The 24,691-nt window shown below is 49.4% G+C and overlaps 1 protein-coding gene across 2 annotated transcripts in view; it reads right to left on the bottom strand.

Moving 5' to 3' along the window:
• The window catches only part of Coro2a (coronin 2A), a 28,916-nt gene continuing 4,225 nt past the window's right edge, over positions 1-24,691 (bottom strand). For both annotated transcript variants that reach the window (XM_038348089.1, XM_038348090.1), the window contains 10 exons: positions 11,047-11,163; positions 8,551-8,700; positions 7,330-7,509; positions 6,240-6,356; positions 4,693-4,797; positions 3,984-4,080; positions 2,696-2,808; positions 2,317-2,407; positions 1,152-1,426; positions 1-132 (listed from right to left, as the gene is read on the bottom strand). In XM_038348089.1, the coding sequence (XP_038204017.1) occupies positions 1-132; positions 1,152-1,426; positions 2,317-2,407; positions 2,696-2,808; positions 3,984-4,080; positions 4,693-4,797; positions 6,240-6,356; positions 7,330-7,509; positions 8,551-8,700; positions 11,047-11,163 (1,377 nt within the window). The remainder of the gene's footprint in view (positions 133-1,151; positions 1,427-2,316; positions 2,408-2,695; positions 2,809-3,983; positions 4,081-4,692; positions 4,798-6,239; positions 6,357-7,329; positions 7,510-8,550; positions 8,701-11,046; positions 11,164-24,691) is intronic.

Genomic DNA, 24,691 nt, shown 5'->3' on the forward strand with positions numbered 1-24,691 from the left:
TCAGAACTGTCCTAAGCCCATCCGCAGGTTCTTGATCTCCAGTTCCAGCTGCTTGGTCTGGACCTCCCTCTGCATCAACAGCTCCCGGAGCCTCCGGATCTCCTCCTGTTGCCGGTAGAACATGTGCAGCAGCTGGGGAAGCAGAGGGCAAGGTCATCTGGGTGGCCAGGGTGGGCAACAACACCAAAGCTAAGCAGCAACTGACTTCAACTTGAGAGTGGTTAAATTATCGAGGGACAGTCACTGCTTTGCTCGGACACAAAAGCCTTGCTCACTTTACCCAAAAAATGAAGTTCAAACAGATTTTGTGTGTGTGTGAATATGTCCCATTTCTCCTTCCAGGATCCCTCAGGGGTAGAGCAAAGGGTATTTGGGCCTGAGTATGAAAACTTGGGTTTTCACCACCATCGGGTTGGGTAGTTAATATTTAACAACTTGGCAGGACCTAGAATGACCCATGGAGTTTGTAGAATGGGCTAAATGAGAGAAGACACACCCTAACTGTGGGTGACATTATCTCATGGGCTGGGGTCTTGAACTGAATAGGAATGAGGAAGTGAGCGTTCATCTCTCTCTGCTTCTGACTGTGGATGCCATGTGACTGGCTTCCCTGAGCCTTTCTCACCATGATAAACTAACCCCTTACTGTAATTGCTACCCCTGCACCAAACAGCCATTAGATGTGGGGCACCTCCTGAGGGTCTCTGTTGTTTCCCTAAAATGTCTGTGACATCTCTTAGGGTGGCAGTGTTAGTACCTCCTCTCTCGGTGTGGAAACTGAGGCTGAAGCTGTTTCCATTGGCATTTTGTCCACAACAGTAGGGAAATAACTAGTATACCAGCCTGGCATACAGCAGGTGCTTAACATGTACTGGCTCTTAAAAACAGGCCTCAAAACTCCACAGTGCCGGTGCCAGGGCCATAATGGCACCAAGTCCTATCTTCTGCATCTCACAGACTGTCCCCACCACTGTGCGCACATCCATCATCTTGGTACATGGCTGCTAATCAGAGCCCATGAGGTGACTACATTTTGCCAAGAGAGTTAAGGCCCAGGCCTGGCAGTCAGGTCCAGCAGGCTGCCCTTCTGCCCTCATTTCCCTCCCAGCCCACCACGCTCCCCCATCCTGCAGGCCCCTCTCTCCTCCCACCTCATTTTCTGTCTTTGGTGGGGGACATTCAAAAATATCAGTGCCATTGGTGAGCCAGGACTTCTCCTCCAGCCGTTGCTCTGTGGCCCACTTTGGTGTCTTCGCTTCCAGCAGAGAGCGGGGTGTCCGGTCATCATTGGTGGCCAGTTGTGCCATGGGCTCCAAGAGCCCAGGTGAAACTTGGACCATAGATTTGGAGAAAGGTTTCTTCTCTAGAGGCAGTGGCTGGGGCTCCAGCGGCTCGGAGCCAGGTCGAAGGGACATCATGATGGGCTCTGAAAGGGATGTAGAAGGCTGTGAGGAGGGCTGAGTGGCCATGAGTAGATGGGAGGGGGGGCATGGACATGGCAGGCCTGTACTGTAGACAGGCATGTACCTGTGCCATGGCAATCAGGTAGCAACATGTGTCGCCCATATGTGGGGAAGGGAAGCCAGCACATTGGCACAGCATAGACATATACTGGAGTGGCCTCGGGGTCCCTGAGCTCCTCAGATGAAGCTTGTGCTTACCTGCTCCCTGCTCCCCTTAGCCAGGGTCTTACTCTGTAGTTCTGGGTGGCTATGAACTCACAATCTTAGGGTATGAGCTGCCTTGGCTTTGCTTTGTAAGAAGAGACCCAGTCACAGGGTCCTCAGCCACCTATGAAGCGCAGTCATTTTTCTGACAGCTTCAGGAAAATCTTGCGGACACAGAGAGCAGACGGGTGTGTGTTGTGTGAGCAGGGGCTGTTTGAGGGTTACACATAACTGGTAAGTGGCACTGGAGCAGGAGGCTGCCCATGCTCTGGGGATACATGAAGTGACTGGCTGGTGGTGGGGGGACTGTGGAGGTGTGGAGGGAGCCTGCGCAGGAGCGGGGCAGAGGAGGGTCAGACAGCAGTCTGTTGCCTAGAGAATCTTGGGCCATAAAATAACCATGGAGGAAATAGTGAGGGTGGGGAGGACTGTAGATGAACCACCCAGATAGTCACAGTGGCAGTTTTTCTGTGGAGTGACAGACATCTCTGACCAGGAGGCGTTTAGGAACAAGGCAGGTGAGGCCTCTGTTTCCCTGGCATTTTATTTAAGCAATTATCAGGAGCTGGTTGACAAGGGCCTCTCCCCTCAGCTACTTGGGACCTCTGGAACTCCCATTTTCCTAGGTAGTGGCCTGCTCCCCCCTCACCTCTGTTTATTCCGCTGAGCCACTCGTGGGCTGTCAGGGAGGGCTGAGCAGCTGCCGTGGGTGGGTAGATGTCCTCTTGGTAGGATTCTGACTGCAGGAGAAGTGGGGACAGTGAGGGCAGGGCTGAGCCTTGGTGTCTGGCTCTCCTCTTGCAGAATGAGGAGCCCAGCAGCCAGAAAACAAGGGCACTAGCTCCATGGGTACAGAAGCTTAGGAGCAGAGGCAGGACAAGATCCAGTGTTTCAGGATCCAGGGCTGTGGTACTAACCAGGAACCACCCTCAGCCATTATCCCCCAGCATGGGCCTGGGATCTGGGTTTCTGACATCTGGGGTCTGGTACCCCCCACACACCTCCACTGGTAGTCCCACCACACTTACCCTCCGGGGTACAATCATGGACACGGGCTCAATGAGGCTTTTGGTTGTGATCAGCTTGTAGAAGCGGAAGATCTCACAGGAAGACACATCGAGACCTCTCTTTGGCATGATACCTGAGGCCAGATGGCCAAGAAGAGATGAGAAATTCTGGCTGGGCTAGAGCTGAGACCCAGCGGGTGAGGCAAAGGCAGACTGCGCACCTGTGATCAGAGACTGCCCTCCCCTGTCATTTCCCCTCAGCCAAGCTCCTGAACGTCACCTATGCGGGGTTGTCCTGAGCTGGGAGACAACCAAAGGATTCCATAACCAGGTACTGCCTCTACCTTCAAGGCTTATTTTTTTTGAATATTTAATTTTATGTGCATCGGTGTTTTGCCTGTATGCATGTCTGTGTGAGGGTGCCAGATCCCTTGGAACTGGAGTTACAGACAGTTGGGAGCTGCCATGTGGGTGCTGGGAAGTGAATCTGGAAGAGAAGCCAGTGCTCTTAACCACTGAGCCATCTCTACAGTCCCAAGGTTGAATTCTTTTATCTGGATCCTGAAGATGGTTTACCCTGCCCAATGGTTCCCCCTTCCATCCTCATAGACCCAGAACCTAAAAGCTTATTTTGTATTTTACTTTATTTATTTTTGAGACAAGATCTCATGGAATAAACTTGCTATGTAGCAGGGAATGGTCTTGAACTCCTGACCCTCCTGCTTTCATCTCTTGAGTGCTCAGATTACAGGTGTGTGCCACAACACCAAGCCTCATTTGTCTTTTTGGTTTTTGAGGCAGGGTCTTGCTGTTATACAATCCAGGCTGGCCATAAGCTCCTAATACTCAGGCCTTGGATTATAGACCTGTGTCTCTGTACCTGGCTTCCTAAACGCTCCTAATATGGCCACTCCAGTTCTTTGGTTTTTTTTTTCTTTTCTTTTCTTCCTTTTGTTTACTTGACACAAGGTCCCATATAAACCTGCCACGACCTCAAACTTGTTATATAGATGAGGATGGCCTTGAACCCCTGACCCTCTTGCCTCCATCTGCCAAATGCCTTGCACTGTTTTAGGGATCTGTTGACACAGGAGGTACCACCAGATGCAGCCCCTTAGACTTCCAGAGCCAAGAGCCCCAACATGCCTTGCTCCTCCTAACTCATCCAGTCTGGGGTGCTGATACTGGCATCAAGAAACAGATGGGTACAGCCCACACATTAGAACCCCTTGGCTATCCCCTTCCTGTCTGATGTCTTCCCATACCAAGACCCAGCCCTGGCCATACATGGCTTGGGAGTTCTACTCACCGATCCCTTTCTGTGGGTTGTAGGAGCGGAACTCAGTCAGGTAGCTCAGGTAAGGCTTCTCAACGCTCACCTCATAGTATCGTATGTTCCCATCTCCCTGGGGAGGGGAACCGGGAGGGTCAGAGCTGGGTCATCAGTGTTTCACTGGCCCCCATGACCGAGTAGTCAGACCCTGACTTTCAGAGTGGACAGCTGATGAACCCATCCCATACAGGGACACCAGGGGGCCTATGGCTAACAACCAACCACCAACAACCCCAGCCCACCCATGTTCCTCTAGTGCAGAAGCCCTGGGAACATTCCCACGTGACAACCACTGAGAAAGTCAGGATGTCAGAGACCATCCTGTGGCTCTTAGCACTGGGGACATTTCTCATTGACAGAGTCACTTGGAGGTACCATTACTGGCATATTGAGCAGGGAACAGAGGCTCTAGATACTGAACACCCCAAAGATTCCCCTGTTGAGAACTACCACCTGGACCAGGAATTGGGGAAGAACAAGCTAGGATGGGTATGTGGGGGGGGGGGTCACACCAAAGCCCAGGCTAAGGAGTTAGTAAGGGAGGAGCAGGTATTCGCTCAGGGAAGAGGCTAGCCACTAGTGCCTGTCTCCATCCACCCTGCACCTCCAAGGACCCTAGGTCATTTTCTGAGCACACATAGAGCTAAGCTCAGGCTATTTCTGCCTCCCCCCGTGCCAGGCTGACCTTCCCCACAATGTACAGCATGCTGGTGTCTGAGTCGTAGAAGGGAAACAGCACACCCGAGGAGCCATCCAGGTCCTCCTCTGTGAGGGGCACAGAAAGGTTGTCCTGCAAAGGAAGGGAGACCATCAAGAGATGAGGAACGTCATTCCCGCAGTCTCCAGGGGAGCTGAGATTTGATCTGCTGCCCTTGGCTCTGAATGTGTCCATGAGAGTGCGTGTTGGTATATGAGATAATAATACAGAAAGTTTGCTTTTCTGTATTATGCACATGCTTTGTAAAGAGGTCCTGGTTCTCAAGACTCAAGTCTGTGAATTATTCTCTGGTGGAAATGATATTTCAAAGGCAGTACTGCCCCACCCCAATTTGTCAGCCTTTTATAAAAAGATTTATTTTATTTTATGTATATGGGTGTTTTGCCTGCATGTATGTCTGGGTACCATGTGCAGTGCCCGAGAGGCAAGGAGAAGGCACCAGACTCTCTGAAACTGGAGTTACAGTGGCGAGCTCCACATGGGTGCTAGTAACCCAATCCTGGTCCTCTGCAAGAGAGCGGCAGGTGCTCTTAGCTCCAAGCCGTCTTTCTGCCTTTGCCAGAATTTTGCTTTAACAAAAGTCTTCTTGTTTTGTTTTGTAGACAAGGTTTCTTTGTATAGCCCTGGCTGTCCTGGAACTTGCTTTGTTGACCAGGTTGGCCTTAAACTCACAGAGATCTGCCCGCCTCTGTCTCCCAAGTGCTGAGATTAATGGCACCTGGCTTTAACAAGTCTTTTAAATTTTTTTTTTTTTTTTTGAGACAGGGCTTCAGTCTGTAGACTACACTAGCTGTGCTAGCCGTGACTCAGAGCAATTCTGCCTGGGATTATAAAAATTACTTACTCTATCTGGCTTTTTTCCCCTAGCATTGAAAATCAAACCCAGGGCTTCATGATACCAGGAAAATACCCTACCACTGAGCTACATCTACAAGTCTCTTTTAAAATAGAAAACTTGGGGATGGTTTTGAGGCTGGCTTTTAGCACACTGCCCCTATACCTAAGCCTCTCCAGGAAACAAGCTTTCACACACCATACTTGGACTTTAATATGCAGCAAAAGATGACCTTGAACTCTGTGGGTCCTCCTGCCTTCATCTCCATGCTAAGTTTGGTTTCCGGCTTATTTTAACAAATGAAGGAGACCTTGCTTTTGTCTAGCAGGTGGGAGGCCCTGCATCTTGTTCTCAGTCTTCAAAACACCTAACAGAACAGTACTGCTAACCTTCCACCCACAGTGGGGCCACAACTACACTCACCTGATCTCCAGCTGTCCCCTGCCTTACTCTACTCCCTCCCCAGATCCTCTCTTGGGACCCCACCTCTTTCCCGAATGATGAGGGGCCCAAGGCTAGGCTGGCCTGATGGACTACTTATCCCATCCCTGGTACTCATTCCCAGTCCCACCATCCGCTGCTGACTGTGAGCGCCAGGCTGAATGAGAACGTATCCGGATGAGTGAAGGGAGGCTGTGCGGAGCTTGCAGGGTGGTGGTGAGGATGGGTGGAGACTCACCTGGTCCCACAGGGCCATCTGCCGGTTGTTCCATCGGGATGTGCCCGTGGACAGCAGCTTCTTGAGGTTTCCCAGGAACAGCACTTTGTTGGCCCGGTGCCCCTTGTAGCTGGCTTCCTGGAGGGGTAAGTGTGGTCACTGTTGAAGAGCTGTGGAGAGGGACTCACAGCTATAGGTGGGCTTCCTGGCTCCCTGCTTGGCGCCTGATGCAACCCTGGTTGTCTCTTTTGTCACCCGTGGAGTCACTTGGTACACCTCTTCTAGGAAGGCGGCCTGGGTCCTTTCCTTCAAGTGAAATCTCCCCATTCTATTGAGAGCTGCCTCTGAGCAGAGTCAGGCAAACCTTGGCCCTCCACACTCTTTTTTCTTTTTTTTTTAAAATATTTATTTATTTATTATTATGTATACAATATTCTGTCTGTGTGTATCCCTGCAGGCCAGTAGAGGGCACCAGACCTCATTACAGATGGTTGTGAGCCACCATGTGGTTGCTGGGAATTGAACTCAGGACCTTTGGAAGAACAGGCAATGCTCTTAACCTCTGAGCCATCTCTCCAGCCCCTCACACTCTTTTTTTTCTTGAGACAGGGTCCCAAGATGTAGCCTAGACTGGCTTTGAACCCTCACTCCTCCTGTCTCAGGATTACAACACATGCCACCAAACCCTGTCTCACTCCGTTCTCGATTCCAGGAGTACAGTGAGCCCTGAGTGAGGCAGAGGGACAGTGGACATTGTCCTTTTTAGCTCCAGTGAAGAAGGACGAATGGTCCATTGCAGCTTCTGAGCAGAGGCTCACAAAGCAGAAGGTGCTGGCCTAAGGTGGCTGCTGTCCCCTGCCAGGGACAGAGCTGAGGCACCGTGGTCAGCTCTAAAGTCAGAATGGTTCCCAGCCCACCAGTATAAAGAGTCATTTCCTTTCTCTGGCCTTAGTTTTCTCATTCGTAGAGTGACTATGGCAAATCTCAGTATCCTCTCCACCCCCACAATGCTGAGGCTACCTAAGGATGCTGCCTCCAGAGGCTGAACCCAGCTGCTGACAATGCTGTCACCCCATCCTTAAAGTACCCCTGAACCTTGGCCAGCACCAACCTGGAGGACAGTCCCTAGTCGGGGGTCGACAACGCGAATCTTGCGGTCCTTACAGGTAGTGGCCAGCAGGCTGCCGTTGGTGTTGAAGGACATGGAGAGGATCACATCTTGGTGACAGGCGATTGTCTTCACGGGGCTTGCAACCACAGACTCCTTTGTGTCCAGGTTCCACACCATCACCTGCTCGGCAGAGTGCTGGCACTGAGCACAGTGGCCACCCAGCCCCCACAGCCACACAGCAGCAGGTATCAGCGAGAAACACGGTATTCCCAGGAGGGAAGAGGCAGCTGGCAGCCAGGCCACTGAGTGCGAGGGGTGTGGCTGTGGCTGTATGCACAGCAGGGGATGCTGGGAGTCAGGCTGTCTTGTAGTAGAAGGAAACCACCACCCACCTCCGAGCCAGAAAGCATTATGCTGGGAGGACCTGGCGTGTGGGGGCCACATCTCACTTTCTGGTACATAACTGGGGATGCCAGAGGAACCCATAGCCAGAGCCGAAGGTGTGAGTAGCATCCCCAGAGAGACATAGCCGCACACACCCTTCACATCAACAGATAAACAAGCATTTCTGACCAGAACCTTCCAACAGCTTCTGTCTCTTTTGGATCTGAGAGGTTCCTGAGGTGTCTCTGTAAACCCCAATACAGTCAGCAGAGGAAGAGTTGAAAAACCATAGCAATGGTCCTACCAACCACTCTGTCTGCAGTCTGGGGTTCAAGACCCAAGGAGAATCATGAGACATTCTCATACAAGTCAGAGATGAATTGCATCAGGTCCCTAGTCTCCAGGGCTGGGAATTGTTTGGGTCTCCAAGGCCCATGGCTTTGGGGCACTAGGTAGAGGCAGGGAAAGTGTCTGGTGGACTTAGCCCAGCCCCCTGAGGCAAGCTACAGTGGATTGAATTATGTCCTAATCCTGTCTACCTAGAACCTCAAATGGGATTTACTTGGCAACAAGATGTAATTAGTTAACATGAGGCCACAGCAAATGAAGGAGGGGGTCTCAATCTAACAGTAAGTGAGGGGAGGCAAGGACATATACCAGGACAAGGCTGTGAGGGCAGAGACAAGAGTGGAGAGGTGTGGAGAGATGCTTCCCCAGGCTTGTGGAAGCAATAGGCTGCCAGCACCTTGCCTGAGTCTTTCTAGTCTACAGGGCTGTCAGGGAAGTTGAGACAAGCGCCAGACTGTGGTTTCCTCTGCCGAGGAGCCCCAGACTCACCTTGTAGTCATAGCCAGCGCTGAAGAGGATGTTGGCAGCCGTGGGGTGCCACTCCACCAGCCCCACCCTGCGTGCGTGACCCACCAGCTCCTTCCTGTAGGTCGTGAGGTTCCTTGCCAACAGTTGCTTGGGGATGTTCCAGATCTTAATCTGGAGGGGAGACAAGGACAGGAGTGTGAGCCGGGGGACATCTTGGGGATGTCGCTGTCCTCAGCCGTGGAGCAGGTAGTGCCTGGCAGGAGGATCCCGTTGTTGGTCTCCGTTGCCACTACTACCCGATTGAGAGAAAACTGGAGTCTCCTTAGGGTCCTTCATCAAGCAGGGCTGTCTGATCTTGATTGGGGGAGGCTTCATTCTTAAACCTGCCCCAGGGACTTTAACCATTCTCGTGACCCAAGGTGAGCAGCAGGTAGGGTGGACTGAGGATAGGAGGGACTGCAGTGGTAAAGGGAAAGTCTCCATCATGGAAAGAGTCCCAGGGAGAGCAGCAAGGGGCCATAGCACCCGGGAAGTGTTGCATGTATGCTCTTTCCATTCTGCTGGGGTCTCAGGCTCCGAGTCAGTGTTCAGATCATATCCTAAAGACAGGCAGGTTTCCCAGGAGGCTTTGCTTGCAGCTCAGGGACATTTATTTCCTGGTTTTGGTTTTGATAACAGGCCATGAAGTCTACCTGCTCCATCTGCAGGACATACAGAGCTGAGCCTGATGTGGGGCTGGAGGGAGACAGGTTCTGGGCTTATTTACAGAGAGGGAGGTGTGTCCTGAAGGAGGTGGCATCTACCCTATCTGGGGAGGAAGAGCAGGGAACAATTCGCAAAGATGCATTGACACGGACTAGGCCTCAAAGCTCTGTCATTCTGTCTCCCACTCCCCCCCGCCAAGCATACCCCAGAATCCAGAAGGGACAGCAGCAGGCCAGAGCCTTCTAGGAAGATCTGGCAGGGTGTGGTGGTACACACTTGTGATCCCAGCACTGGGGGTCTACAGTGAGAGGATCGTAAGTTTGAGGCCAGTCTAGGTTACGTTGTGAAATTCCATCTCAACAAACAGCCCCCTCCCCAATTAAACAACAGCAACAAAACATTCCAATTTTGGCTCCCCCCAAATATCTTTCAGGGCATCTTCAGAGCAGGCCTGAAAGGACAGGCGTCATGAGGCAGGCCCGACCGTCCTTTATTCTTAGGTCTCTTAGCAGTCTCCTACGTAGAACTTCCTGCTTTGAGCCAGACTTGCTTTACAACCCTGGGCTGGCCTTGAACTTGAGATCTTCCTGCCTCAGCACCCGAAGAGCTAGGGCTGCAGGTATGTACCACCACACCCAGCCCTAAGTTTTCTGCCTTTTTCTCCTGCCTCCTAGTCTGCTTCCTTCCATAATGATTTCTCTTTCCCTTTTGGCCTAAGCCGCCAGGCAGTGCTGAGTTAAATCAGGGACTATTTTAGCATCCTGAATCACTGACATTTCTAGTAGTCCCTCGCTTCTGCTATATGTGGCCATGTCTCTTGAGAGAAGTGGCACAATCGGGGGCAGAGAATTGGCCTCAGTTTGAAGCCAGCTCCACTGCCTGGGCTGTAACTTGGGGCAAGTTGCTGCTCCTTTCTAATCCTCGGTTTTTCCATGGGAGAAATGGGGCGCTGGGAAGACCGAGTGAAGGGGTCAGTGTGATGTGATTAGAATACAGTGGGATCACAAGAAATGCTGACCGTGGCTTTTTTATCTGTATCTGATTACATTTTGTTTATTGAATGCACATACTTGCCCCTGTGTCTATATGGAGGTCTGGGGACAACTTGTGGGAGTCAGTTCTCACCTTCCACATGGGCCCGAGGTGATCAAACTCAAGTTGTCAGTCTTGATGGGAAGCCCTTTACCTGATGAGCGGGGTCTCGGGACTACCCATACTTTAATTATTTGTTCATGACTGGGCCTTTGAAGTCCCATCACTGTATTTTTGAAGCAGGTGTCCGAGGGATAACAAATGTGAGCATCGTGGGGATGAGGCACGCACTCCTGCATGGGTGGAGCAAAGATGGCTATGTGCCCAACTTTCCAGGAGGCGGGACGGGAGGATCGCTTGAATCTAAGAATTTGAGATCACCCTCAGTAACACAGAAAGTTGGTGGGCTTGGCCTCTTGGGGTGTCTTGGGGCCATGTTCATATAAGCTCCCCCTTTCCTTAACTCATCCACTGTATCATGAAATGAGTTTATATTTCCTGGTCTCCTCTCAGCTTGTCACAGAGAATGAGTCTCACGGGGTCTTCCTGAGATGGGCAGAAGTAGTATACCCATTTTATGGGAGGGAAACTGAGACCCGTTGAGAGGCATCATGGGCCCAAGCCCCACACACCTGTGACGCCTCCTCCACCTCTCACTTCCTCCCTGTGAAGCCATCAGTGATATAAAGCTGGGCCCTGGACACTGATGGCTTGGGAACTTTCCTGCCGCTCGCTTCCTCCTGGCATTCTCCTAGAGGCACTGCCCTGGCACTCACTCACCGTGGCATCTTCAGAACAGGAGGCGATCTCAAAGTCATTGAAAGGATTCCACTTGATGTCCAAGACGTTCCCTCTGTGCCCGCAGACCTTGGGGTAGTGAGGGTCCAACTTTCCTGTCTGCAAAACAGTGCCACAGGCATGGGAGAGGAGGCCGGCGGGATGATGTTGGTTCCTCAGTCAGTTGGTCATCACCAAGTAAGCAGGTCCTGTAAGGGGCAGCTCCAAGGCAGCACACCTTCCCACACACTCTGGGTGACCCTAGGGGGAATCACTTCACTTCTCTGAACCTTCCCGTCCTCCTTGGTACAGGGGAGGATATAATGAGAGTTTCACAGTGGTCTGGCCCAGTGCCCAGCAGGTGCTCAGCTCCAGGAACTAATGTGGTATACAGAACCCTTTCTGAAAATGGCCTGGCAGTTCCCCAGGAGTTAAATGCTAAGAGGTACCATGTGATCCAGCCGTTCTGTTCCTAGACGTATCCCCGAGAGAAACGAAAACATGGAAACACTCGAGACTCATTCATCCACAGCATCCACAGCAGTGCTATGACAACCAGAAACTGGAGGCAGCCCAAGAGCCCACCGAGCGACATGCGGAATGCACATTCCGCCGTGTGTGCAGCACAGTTATGCGGTGGGATATTATTCAGCCAGAAAAAGGGATGCTGTAAAGGCACCTTAAAGCAACATCCTAAGTGAGAGAAACGGGCCGAAAGCTACTTATCAACAGGTGAGGTGGTACACCAGCACGGTACATCAGCACAGGAGAGGCTGGGCAGACGAATCAAGAAGACTCACATAAACATAAAGCCAGTTATTAGTTAGGCGCTGGAGGCATGTGCCTAGTTTCCCAGCAAATGAGGAGGCTGAGGCAGAAGGATCTTTCAGGCCCAGGAATCGAAAGCCTGGCAAGGCAGTGAGATGGGTCTCTTCTATGTACATGCATTACCTAGGGATCCCACTTGGATGATGCTCGGATGCAGGTCACTGTGTGAGCAGTTTAGCCCCGCCCTGTACCTGGTACACAGAATCCCAACTACTGCATTTGGAGAGGCCAGTGCCAAGGGTGGGGGTGGCTCCCTCCCTCCCTTCCCCTTTGCTTTCTGTCTTTATTATTATTATTATTTAAAATTTTCATTTATTTTATGTGCATGGATGTTTTGCCTACATGTCTGTCTGTGCACCATGTACCCAGGGAGACCAGAAAAGGACACTGAATCCTTTAGGACTAGAGTTTAGATGACTGTGAGCCATCATGTGGATCCTGGGTATCACCCAGGTCCTCTGGAAGAACAGTCTGTGCTCTTAACCCCCGAGTTGTCTCTCCAGTTCTGCCCCAGTTCATGTTGTTTATGAGACTTTGCTTTTGTTTCAGGCTCCAAGTGTAGCCAGAAAGGATGACCTTGATCTCTGGACCTCCTTACCTCTTCCTTCTGGGAGCTGAGACTGTAGGTGAGCATGACCAGGCCTGCTCTACCATGTTTAGCTCTTTTTGATTATTTTTGGTCTAATTATTATTTTATCATTTTGATTCTTTTCTTTAGAGACAGTCTCATTCTATAGCTCAAGCTAACCTGGATTCTTTGTAGACCAGGCTGGCCTTGAACTCATGGCAATCCTCTCGTCAGTCTCTAGAGTGTTGGGATTATAGGCATATGCCACAGTGCCTCTCTCTCCCCTTTCCCCCGTCTCTCTAGACATTAGAGACATTATTTGACACATATGAAAAACACTGTCTCATATGAAATATTGCAATGTTAAATTTATTGGCTTTATTTAAGAAATATGCTAAGGAAATTGGTATTATATATGTAACTTACTCTCAAATGGTTCAGACAAAACAAACATTAAGTCAAGCCTGGCAATATAGGCTACCTATGAAGCTGAAGCAGGAAGGTGACAAGTTCAAGGCTAGCCTGGGAAACTTTGTGGGTCTCCAAATTCTACAGTGGAAAGCAGGGTCGGGTCTGTAACTCAGAGGTAGAGTCCCTTCCTAGCATGCTGAGGACCCTGGGCTTAATCCTCTCCACCACCAAGGAATAAAGAAGTGTGCATACACACACTCAACAAACGTGAGCTACATCGTTTGTTACTTATGTGTGAGAGGCGGGGCAAAAGGCTGCCCCTCTCTGTCAAACGACTCTGCCTCTGTTGTGGGAAGTGGGAGCCTCCTGTACAGGACAGGCAGGTCACATGCTCGGCCTCCAGGAAGAGGACCAGTCTTAGCTACCAGCGCCTTGCCCAGCCTCCATGGTATTCCATGCACTGTCCTCTGAGTGACCCAGTCCCCATCACGTGCAGGCTGTGTGGATCAGGCTGGCCTTGAACTCCTGATTCTCCTACCCCCACTTTTCAGGAGATAGGATTAAAAGGCATTTTAGGTGTGCACCACTACAACTGGCTTTCAGGGTGAGGTTTTAAAAATTAAAAGCCAACCAAGTCATGTACCCGCGTCCACTCCGCAAGCCCCTTCCTCAGGCTTGCGCTGTAACCATCTCTTCCTTGTAGGTCTGCAAAGGGTTAGAAGAGACAACAGGGAGGGAGGAGCGGAGGTAAATGCTCAGCCGGAGTAGCTACACCTGTGGCAGTCTGTATCTCAAAGCAAAGAAAAAAAAAAAAAAGCAAACAGAAGAAAACACACAGACTTCTTTTTATATCATTGATTTCTTTTCTTTTTTTGAATAGGATCTTTTGTAGCTCAAGACTGGCTTTCAACTTGTTATGTAGACAAGGATGGTTTTGTATTTTCATTTAATTCTATTTTGGCTTTTCAAGATAGGGTTTCTCTGTGTAACAGCTCTGGCTATCCTTGAACTCATTCTGTAGACCAGGGTGGCCTCGAACTCACAGAGATCCACCTGCCTCTGCCTCCTGAGTGCTGGGATTAAAGTGCATGCCACCATTGCCCGGCTTGGTTTTGTACTTTTAATCCTTGACTCAGCTTTGTAAATGCTGGGGTTATATGACCACACTATCTTCATTATTTTTTTAAAGCAAATTTTCACATCTTTGACAATTAAAACAAATAGCATTTATTTCTGTAATCACAGCACTTGGGAGGCAGAGGCAGGACTGTCCCTAGGCTGAACCTTGTCTGGTCTACACAGCAAGTACCAGATCAGCCAGGCCTGTGAAATGAGAACTTGTCTTAAACAATACCAACAGAACTATAATATTTCTGAAAAGATGGTCTTTCTAGTATTAGTAAAAAATTTGTCCTACAAGTTCAAAGCATTTTCAGAGAGTAGGAAGGGTGGGCACATGGACCAGGCTTTCTAACGCTGACCTGTGGCAGGCATCACCAACGGATCACAGCACAATCAAGCACAGACTAGAGGAGGGACACTCCCAGAGTCATTAGGACTCAGAGAAACACAGCTAGGCTAGAGCCCAGGCCTCTGCCCAACAAACTGAAGTGAATCTCTAGTGGACTTCCTGTGCTCTGAGGAGTTCTAGTCTTCTCTGAATTGTGTCCTGACCCCCCTTCCTACATTCTTTTCCTTTTCTTGTACCATTTCCTGGGTCAAAGGGCATGGCAGTACAGAATCTTTTGCTATAGGCCTGATTGCTCTGGGCCTTTATCTCTGTTTTCTGGCTCAGAGCCATGCCCTCATTTCTGCCCTGCAGGTTTCTCAGGAAATGCTAATTGTCAGACAGGTCTTGGGCTAACCCTAGGCAAGCTGCCAAGAGCCCGCTGACACTACACCCTCACCTCCTTCAGCGCCTGTGGCTTCAGGGCTAGGCTGACCATGGGAGCTGAGCTCTTCTGGTACCCCCCAAAGCAGAAGCGCCATCAGCCCATTCTCCTCAGCCCTCAGGGGCTGGCTGGCTGTGTCACTTTAGACCCAGGCATTGGTGACCTTAGTCTGGGCTACTAAAAGTCCGTCAGGGAGGGACATTTATAATCAGGAAGCCATTTCTACCTTTTTGTAAATTAGATCAGCACTCAGCCAGGGACAAGCCTCTGGTTTACTGGGACACAAGCTTTAAGTCAGGGGTGACTCTCAAACCAGAGAAGCCTGGCTGGCCACGGGAGCTGGCTACCAAGAGGCCTACAAGCCACCAGGGGGCTGCCCTGAGGCAGGTGGAGAGGGTAGGAAGTTGCAGTCCCTACAAGGCAGAATGAAGGGGTGGGGGTGAGGCCCAGTTCCTGGGACCGGAAGGGCTGCCCAGGGCCATGGCACATAGCCACAACAGTAAGCTAACAGCTTCAAACGTCCCTCAGGTGCAAGGAGAAGACGGGAGGCAAGGGTGGCAGAGAAGGCAGAGGAAGTCATGTGGTATTAGCCATATAGTTCATCTGACTCCTGCTTCCTGGGGTTGGACCCCCCACTCCAACCCTACCACTTGTTACTCTTCAAGCTGGGCCTCTGAGTTCTGCTCAGGTCCAGGGTTTCTTTCTCTACAGAACAGGGGCAGGAAAAAAATTCACTCGCAGTGGGGGTGAGGGAGGAAACGTACGGATATGGACGGAGAACTTGTCTGGGATGGAATGTTTCACAAACCAGTCTGTTTCCCTTCATCCGAGCTATCAACTATCCAACTAAAGCTCTGTAGGGTGAAGGGCAGGAACCCGGGGTGTCATACATGCTAGGCAGCCTTTACTACCACTGGGCTACACCCCAAACACACCCAACTTTAATTGTTGCTTGGTATGTTCCAGGGCCCCAGGATATACTTAGTGTGAGAACATACTGTTCCAGGGGTGGGGGTAGAATTAAGCATGCACACAAATGTGCATACATGCACGCGTGTGTGCACACCCACACACCCATATGCATTCACACACCAATACACAGCACACATACATGTGCATGCACACATAAACACACATGCATATATGCAGACATATATACAAACATGCATATACTCGCATACATGCACACAAAAGACACACAGAGACAGACATATGCATGAATATATAATACACAGATAAAAAGACAGACACATGCACACAGATAAACATACACATATGCACATGGACATAGACAGACAGACAGACACACCACCACCTATGGTGGCTTAAGACGGGCCAGTCTGCCTCCGAGAACCCAGTGAACCGTCCTATTTCCTCTAGTGCAACACAGTCATGGGACCCATCTGGTCCCTTAGGCCCTGGGCCCCTTTGATCCAGTCCCTGTGCAGCAATGGCACAGGACTTACCTCCTGGGCTTTTCCTGCTTTCTCCTTTCTTCCTTTATACCCCACCCAAAGTCCACATCCCTAGTGCCCTGGGAGGCACAGGCCCAGATCTAGAGGCACATCCCATTCCTGTCTGGAAGCTCCAGGCAGTTTCTGCCCACACCTTGCCATTCCCCTTCGTACCCCAGTAGGCTTTGGTTGCCAAGGCTGCAGGGTAGGTTGTGAAACTCACCCTCTGGCCTTCCTCCAGAGGCTCACTGCACAAGGCACAGGGGAGAGGCACCTTGCCTGAGGTGGCACCCTTTATGAGCCTTGAATCTCTGCTTGGGACAGCCTGGTACTATGGTAACACCTAGTACATACAGGAAGCTGTGGCACTGTCAGACATTTCCCAAGCCAGGCTCTCCCCTGAACGTTCGGTAGGGCACTGGGGCTGCTTTTCATCCAGGCTCTGGGTCTGAACTGGCTGCAGCCTTTGGTAACCAGCGAGGAACCCGTGCATGAACAGCCAAAGCTCTGCAGCTGCAGGGGCTTAAAAGAACAGGCGGCTTTCTAGTCACACCCAGCTCCAGGCTTCTCATCTATGGTGCACAGGGTGCCGGCAGCCTATCAGGATGAGGGGCAATACTTCCTCCAAGCAGTGTGGGTGAGGCCCCAGCCTGCACAAATATCCCTGCACCCACTATGATACACAGGGCTGCCGTGCTGCTGAATTCTAGGGGACGGGGCACAGGTGGGTGCCTGTCTCTTTATCTTTAGTGCCTGCTCAGAAAACCTGGATGTGGCCAGGTGTGGTAGCCCACACACCTGTAATCTGTCTTTAGGAGGCTGAGGCAAGGAAGATCACAAGCTGGAGGCAAGCCTGGGCTACACAGGGAGGTCCCGTCCTAAAGAGAAAAGAGAAAAAGCAGGATATCCAGTTAAATTTGTATTTCAGATGCCCAACAAAGGTGTGTTTACAATGTAAGTGGCTTTCATGCAACATTGTACCGGGGAAATGATTGTAGCTGGTCATGGTGGCTCACACCTGTAACTCCGGCACTCGTTGAGGCAGGAAGACTGCCTCCATTTCAAGGTCACATGGGACATATAGTGAGTTCTGGACTAGCCTGGGCTACAGTGCTAGACCTTGTCTCAATAGCCATCCACCCACCTATCAGAAAGAGAAAGAGTTGTGAGAAGTTTAGTTTGCTTTTAAGTTAAGCTCTTGCTATGGGATCCAGACTGGCCTTAAACTCTCAGCAATCCTCCTGCCTCAGTCTCTGGAGTACTGGATTTACAGGTGTGTGCTTCCACAACTACCCTGCAGTGTCTGAGAACATTAAGTTCACAGCTAGCTTATGATCCAGCAATTGTCTTGGGCATTCACCCAGAGAGCTGATTACAGAGAGGCAGCTCCACTCAGAACCATCCTGAACTGGAATCAACAGACGGACGGTTTGCTTGGTTTTGTTGTGGGACAGCGTCTCTTTATGTAATCCAGGTTGATCTTTCTGCTTCAGAGTCCCAAGTGCTGGGATTACAGGTGTGGGCAATATTTCTAGACTACCGTGTGTGTGTGTGTGTGTGTGTGTGTGTGTGTGTGTGTGTGAGAGAGAGAGAGAGAGAGAGAGAGAGAGAGAGAGAGAGAGAGAGAGAGAGAGAGAGGGAGGGAGAGAGAGAATGCCTCATGCCTGATAGGGAAGAACTCTCCATCAGCTTCATCCCTAATTCCTACTAGATAGCTTTTAGTGAGTGAACAGTTAAATACCTCATCAAAACAAGCACCTGAGACAATACACACGTGGAAAATTGAGGGTACGTGAGAAGAGAGAAAAGCCCCTTAAAGATCTAGTTTGTCTTTCCTGATGGCTGAGAGTCAAGAAACTTCAAGAAAACTCATAAAGCAAAAGCGCCTACAGAGATAAAGTGTGTTTTTGGAGAAGCATCTCAAATAAGGGTGTTGAAAGCAATAAATGAAAGAAAGAGGGGGGAGAGAAAGAGAGATCGGGAAAGGAAGGAAGGAAGGAAGGAAAAAGAAGCCAGATATGGTGGTAGACTCCAGTACTTCCAGCATTTGAGAGGCAGAGGCAGGAAAACTGTCTTAAGTACAAGACCAGTGTGGTTTACACAGAGAGTTCCAGGTTAGCCAGGGCTCAAACTAAACCAAAAAAAGCAACAGCTAGCTGGTCATGGTGGCACAAGCCTTTAATCCCAGCACTCAGGAGGCAGAAGCAGGAGTTCTGTGAGTTCCAGGCCAGCCTGATCTACGTATCGAGTTCCAGAACAATCAAGGCTATGTAGGGACCTGTCTCAACATCCCCCCAAAACAAAACAAAACAAAAGCAACAAACAATGAACTCTGCTTACTTAGGGACAGAATGCCTGGGGTCCTGTGTCGGCGCTTGCTCCTCATCTTTTAAACAACACACCTCAGGATTTCATTTCCAAGAGAAAAAATTTTTAAGAAAAGTAAATAACCCAGGTCATATATCTTATTTAGCTTCAAACTTCAAATTTTAAGCTAAGCTTTGTTTTTAAATCTCATAAATACATCCTCTGAGGACCGTAACAGCACAAGATCATATACCCAGCTGCCGTAAAAACAGGTAAGGGCAACTTTCTCTGAAAAGTCTTCCATGTCTTCATGGGGGTGTCCTTTCCCTTTCCGATAGTCTCCCAGCAGGTGGGCATACGAGTGGATGTCCAGAGAACCTGGCCTGGGTGAAAACAGCCAAGTTCAGGGCTACACTGGAGTGCTTGCTGATGGCCTGGCAGAGTGTGTGTGTGTGTGTGTGTGTGTGTGTGTGTGTGTGTGTGTGTGAGTGTGTGTGTGTGTGTGTGTGTGAGTGTGTGTGAGTCCCCAATGCCAAATAATTCAAATGCAAAGGTGGCAGGACTGTCCGGTCCTAGTTACCCAGCCTTAAAATGCCAACAGTAATGAAATGGAAAACGGATTAGCACTGGCCAGGGGTGAAGGAGGAAGTGGGGGTGGTGAGGAGTGTCTGTGCAATAGGCCAAGGAGAGGTCTGTGGGGTGACACATACTCTCCATACTCTCTGGTGACCTGGACACCCTTATCAAGGCTGTGATACTGAACTGCAGTACTCTTGGTCCAGCGGAGTCAGTCCAAAGGCACTCAGGATCTTGCACTTGCTTCTGCCTCTGCCTGAACATGTTCTTCAGCATCAAAGCCATTGTCTAGGGGCATCTCCTAAAGAATGCCTTCCTGGACCATCCTGGGTGAAGCAGCCCCCCCCCCCCCCAACCCTTGTCAGCATCCACCACACAAACCTGATATGCATTGCCTGAACACGCGGATATTTTCATCAGTAGTAAATGCAAATTAGAATCGGAGAAGTAAACCAATTTATTTTCTTTTTCCTGCTCTGGGGATCGAAACCACGGCCTTGTGGATTCTCCTACCCAGCTACACTCCCAGACCTAATTAATTCCTTAATTAGTGAAGAATGTAGATCGTTTGATGGACAAAACCTTTTAGAAGTACCCAGCGTCAGGAGAAACTTGCGGCAAACGAGGAGCTTCTAGGCCCCTCTCCCTCTGACCTGTAGCAGCTCCTCCCGCAGTGACCGGTATATCTCTCTCTGACTCATTCTTCTCCAGCTTGTAAACCTTCATCTCCCTAGAGCACAGTTTTCCACGTCTCGCCCTGGCAGTCAAGGCCCGACGCACAGCCCAATCTGCTTCTCCAGGGCTCTTTCTTTGCTTCCTCATTTTCAAAGCCTGCTGTCAGGTCTGGTCAGACTGTGTATGGAATTGTTCTCTGAGCACTCCACACCTCTGTGGGGGGGGGGGGGGGGAGGACCCTTCCTTCGGCCATCGAGAATCACCACGCTGCTTAGCAGCTTGAACAATGGTTAGGTAATTCGCTCAGTCAATGAAAATCTGCCAACAACCAACCAGCATAGCAGTAAACACCCCCCCTCTCCCCTCCACCCCCGCACAGAGTCCTAAGCAAGAAACGTGCTGTGGGGTGTATTTAGGAAAGGGGAATGTACTGGGCCCGGGGAATAGGCCTTTATGTAATCCCTGAGCTGGAGACGGGGAGGCAGGTGGATCTGTTCAAGTCTCATCTTCAGCTACAGAGTGGTTATCCATGAACCTAGTATGCGTTTCCAGTTATTCATGCCATCTTTTGTCTTTCAATAGTGCTCTGTAATTTTCTCCTAAGTCTGGCTTGTTTACGTAAAACAAACTTTGTGTCCGTAAAACAAACTTTGTGTCTGTCTGTTTGTTTGAGACAGGGTTTCACTATATAGCCCTGGCTCTCCTGGAACTCACTGTATAGATAAGGCTGATCTGAAACTCACAGAGATCCTCCTGCCTCAGCCTCCCGAGTGCTGAGACCAAAGGTGTGTGCCACCATGCCCGGCTAGGTGTACAAGTTTTATTCAACTAGAAATGTTTAGTGACATTTCTTATTTCTGGAATGTACAAATGTAATTCATTTTTTAATTCTGAGTTTTATATTTAGCTATTTTTTTTTAAAAAGAAACAATCAACTACAGACTCTGTTTACATTTTGCGTGTCTGGACACATGCCATAGCACACGTGTGGACACAAGAGACGTTTTCAGGAGTCAATTCTCTCCTTCCACCATTTGGGGGGACAGGGGTTGGTTGGACTTAGGTTGCCAGGCTTGATGACAATCAATCACCTTTACCCTCTGAGTCATCTCAGCAGCGATCAAGGGCCATTACTTTTCAACAGAACGCTCATGACTGTATCCTTTACTTGTGTCATGCTGGCGCTATTTACCGAGGCTAACAGCCCAACGGTGGGCAAGATACACCGGCGACCCATAATGCAGTGAACCAGAAGGGAACAACACTGTGTATAATATTCCTGCCACAAATACACAAGTGATCCAATCATGAGGCAAGAGCCTGACAAATCTAAATTGTCACAATCTACAAAATCACCGGCCATCGCTCCTTAAATACAAAATATTTAAGATCCTTAAAAGATGACAGGGAGACACGAAAATTCAATATAATGCGTGGTCCTGAACTGGAGTCTAGATCAGGTAGAAATCAGTGTAAGGTTTGGGACAATGAACGGGGAATTTGAATGTGAACTGCATATTCTCATTCCATCAAAACTCGTTCAATTTCCAGGAAGTCGTTCTGTAAAATGGTCCTGTTCTTACAGAGTATGATTGATGGGTAGTATTTGGGGGTGAAGGGTTAGATCAATAACTGTTTCCAAGCACACACATATATAAACACACACACACACACAAGCACTCAATGCACTGTGGCACAGGTTAATAACTAGGAAGCCACATTTTTTCTTTTTCATTTTTCAAGACAGGGTTTCTCTGTAGCTTTGGAGCCTGTCCTGAACAAGCTCTTGTAGACCAGGCTGGCCTCGAACTCAGAGATCCGCCTGCATCTGCCTCCCAAGTGCTAGGATTAAACGCATGCACCACCACTGCCCGGCTCATAATTACCTTTTGTTCCCAGTCTACACTTTGGGTATGGAGTGGCTCTCAGAAGGTCTGTGTTGAAGATGAAGTCCCCGGTAGGTGTGACTAGGATGTGGTGGAGTCTTGAGATGGTAGGACCTAATAGGAGGTCACTGGGGGCATGCCCCTGGCAGGAGACTGGGGTGGGAGCAGTAGAAACGCCCAGTGTTCAGGAGATTGAAGCAGGAGGATTGCAAGTTTGGGCCTAGTGTAGTCTACACTGGGAGATCCTGTCTCACGAAAGAAAAGGGATGGTGGGGTTATGGTCTCTTGCTTGTTGGAGATGTGTGAGCAGAGAGAGCTATCTGGCTTGTGCTTCCCCTGAGATGTGCCACCTTCCCAAAGTAACAGTGTATCACTGACTGAAACTGCTCAAACGCAGCCTTAGCCAAGCTCTTTCTGCATCCATGGGGATGATTGTAAGTGCCCCCTTGCAGCTGTTAGATGATTTTCCTAGCAAGCCACCTTTAGATTTTGAAATAAATCTATCTTAAAGCAGATGTAACTTCTTTCTTCCTCCTTCCTTTGTTTTTAAAAAATACCTTCTCATTCATGTATCCCAGCTTGGCCCTGAATGTGCTAAGCAACCTTTGAAGCCTGAGCCTCCTGCCTCCATATTCTAAATGCTGGGATTATAGGCATGTGCCACCATGTCCTGTTTCTGGGGTGCTGGGATTGAACCTGAAGATCCAGGAACAGCAGGCAAGCAAGTGCTCCCTTAACTGAGCCACTCTCCCAGGTCACATGTGCCCCCCTTTGCAGGCAGAATATCTTTGCTAGTTAGGTTTCAGTCCTCTTGTGGAGGGCAGCTGATCTGTGCATTTCTTGGTCTGTCCTTATGTGGTTTTGGAATTAAGGTTATGCACACTTCCCATAACACCAGAGGGAGTAAGTAGCCCCTTTCCCTATTTCTGAAAGAGTTCGGAACAGTTTAGAGGAATCGCTTCCTTGAAAGCTTTGTAGGACTTTTTTTTTTGGTCTCATTTTCTTCCTCTCTCAGTCCCTCTTTTTAAAAATTATTTATTTTTATGTGCATTGTGTTTTGCCTGCATGAATGTCTGTGGGAGGGTGCCAGATCCCTGGAACTGGAGTTACAGACAGTTGTGAACTGCCTTGTGGGTGCTGGGAATCGAACCTGAGTCCTCTGGAAGGGCAGCCAGTGCTTTTAATCACAGAGCCATCTCCACCCTGAAGGCTTTGCAGGACTTTGTAATGGTATCTACCCTGGTATTGTTCTTATGTGTATCTGTTTCTGTAAAATGCAACAACCATGCCCCAGAGTGCATGGACTTGAAATGTTCAGTCACATAAACACTTGGGCAATAAGTCAGCAGATAAACAGGACCCAGCCCTCCCAGGTCATGACAGGAGCCATCACTGGAGTGTAGGAACCTTTGGGGTGCCTGACTTCACAGCCACTCCCTGCTGCAGAAGGGAACTAGTGTCTTGGTTCTCATGGTATTCCCTAACTTGGTTTTCTTTGAAAATTTACCACTTAATTACTTGTTCCTTATAGTACAACTGTTTTTAATTTTAGGGAAATGGGATGACAGCATCTGTACTTTGTAATCTCAATGTGAGATTGTATTGTATGCAGCTATGTATGCTAAGTACTTTGGACAGCAACTTATCTACTGATACAGGGGTTTTTCCACTTGGTATATAATATGAATAATGTTCCCAGACTTAATTGCTTGCTTATTCTTATTTTTCCTTCAGGTTTTTTTTTTTTTTGAGAGAGAGAGGGTCTCATGTAGCCCAGACTGACTTCAAGTTGTGGTAATCATCCCCTCAGATGCTTAAATTATAGTCAGAACCCAAGGTGTCCTGGCTTCAGGAAGTGATTTCTTTTTCTTTTCCTTTCCTTTTCTTTCTTTTCTTGTTCTTTCTTATCTTTCTTTCTTTCTTTCTGCTGGGGGTTTTGGAGCCTCAGAAAGAAAGAAGAAAATCCTCCACCCTCCCGCCTCCCTCCCTCCCTCCCCCCTCCTCCTCCTCCCTTCCTTTCTTTCCTTTTTGAGAAGATCTCATGCAGCCCAGGCTAGCCTCAATTCCTACCTAGCCGAGGAACGATCTTACTTCTAACCTGGAACTTCACTTCCAAGTGCTAGGATTCTAGGTGTTCACAGTCATGCTGGGTTTATGTAGCACGGAGCTCACGGTTCTGTATGTTAGCACGAACTCTACCAACAGAGCACTCATCCTCGACCCACGAACTGAGTTCTTTAGTAAGCAAATACCCTCAGCCAGGTGTGGTGGCTCACATCTATAATCCCAGTACTCTGGAGGCAGAGGCAGGATGGTTGCCATGAATCTGAGGCTGCAGAGTAAGACCCTGTCTCAAAATGGGGTGAGGGTGGTGTTTGAGAGACGGCTCAGTGGTCAAGAGTGAAGATTACTCTCATAGGGGACCCAAGAGTTTGGTTTGCAGCACCCAAGTCAGGCAGCTAACAGCTACAATTCCAGTTCGTGGGATCGAGCACCTCTGGTGTCCACATGCACTTGTGCATGGTGTGCTCGAGCACGCGCATGTGCACACGCACACATACACACACAAAGCAAATATCTTTTTCTTCTATATCACAATTTACCACACAAAGCAAATATCTTTTCTATATCACAATTTACCACTTTCTATTGTTTCTTTGAGGGAAGTGTTTTATTGGCCAATTTGTTAATGGTTGCAGGACTGTCCAGGCTTTTGATTCCTACTTGAATCAGGAACGCCAGGAGTTCATGCTTTCAGATTACGGTCCTCTGCTTGCTCATGTCAGGGTCCTGCTGGCCTTCACAGCTCTGCTGCTGGACCGGACTCCCTCCATGCTCCCAGGGCCTCTGGATCGCCTCCCTCACGATCAGTCTTTCCAGTGTTTAATTTCTCTTACAGGGCTTTTTCTATTAAAAAATATTTTCTAGTGCATCCTTGGGTTTTCTTTCCTCGACTTCTGCTTTTTTTTTAAATGCACGCACACATGTGCACGTGTGTATGTGTGTGGTATTTGAACGTGTGCAGCTACCTGTGGAGACTGGTTCTAGGCA

The sequence above is a fragment of the Arvicola amphibius genome, chromosome 11 (assembly GCF_903992535.2).
Source record: "Arvicola amphibius chromosome 11, mArvAmp1.2, whole genome shotgun sequence".
Lineage (NCBI taxonomy): Eukaryota > Metazoa > Chordata > Mammalia > Rodentia > Cricetidae > Arvicola > Arvicola amphibius.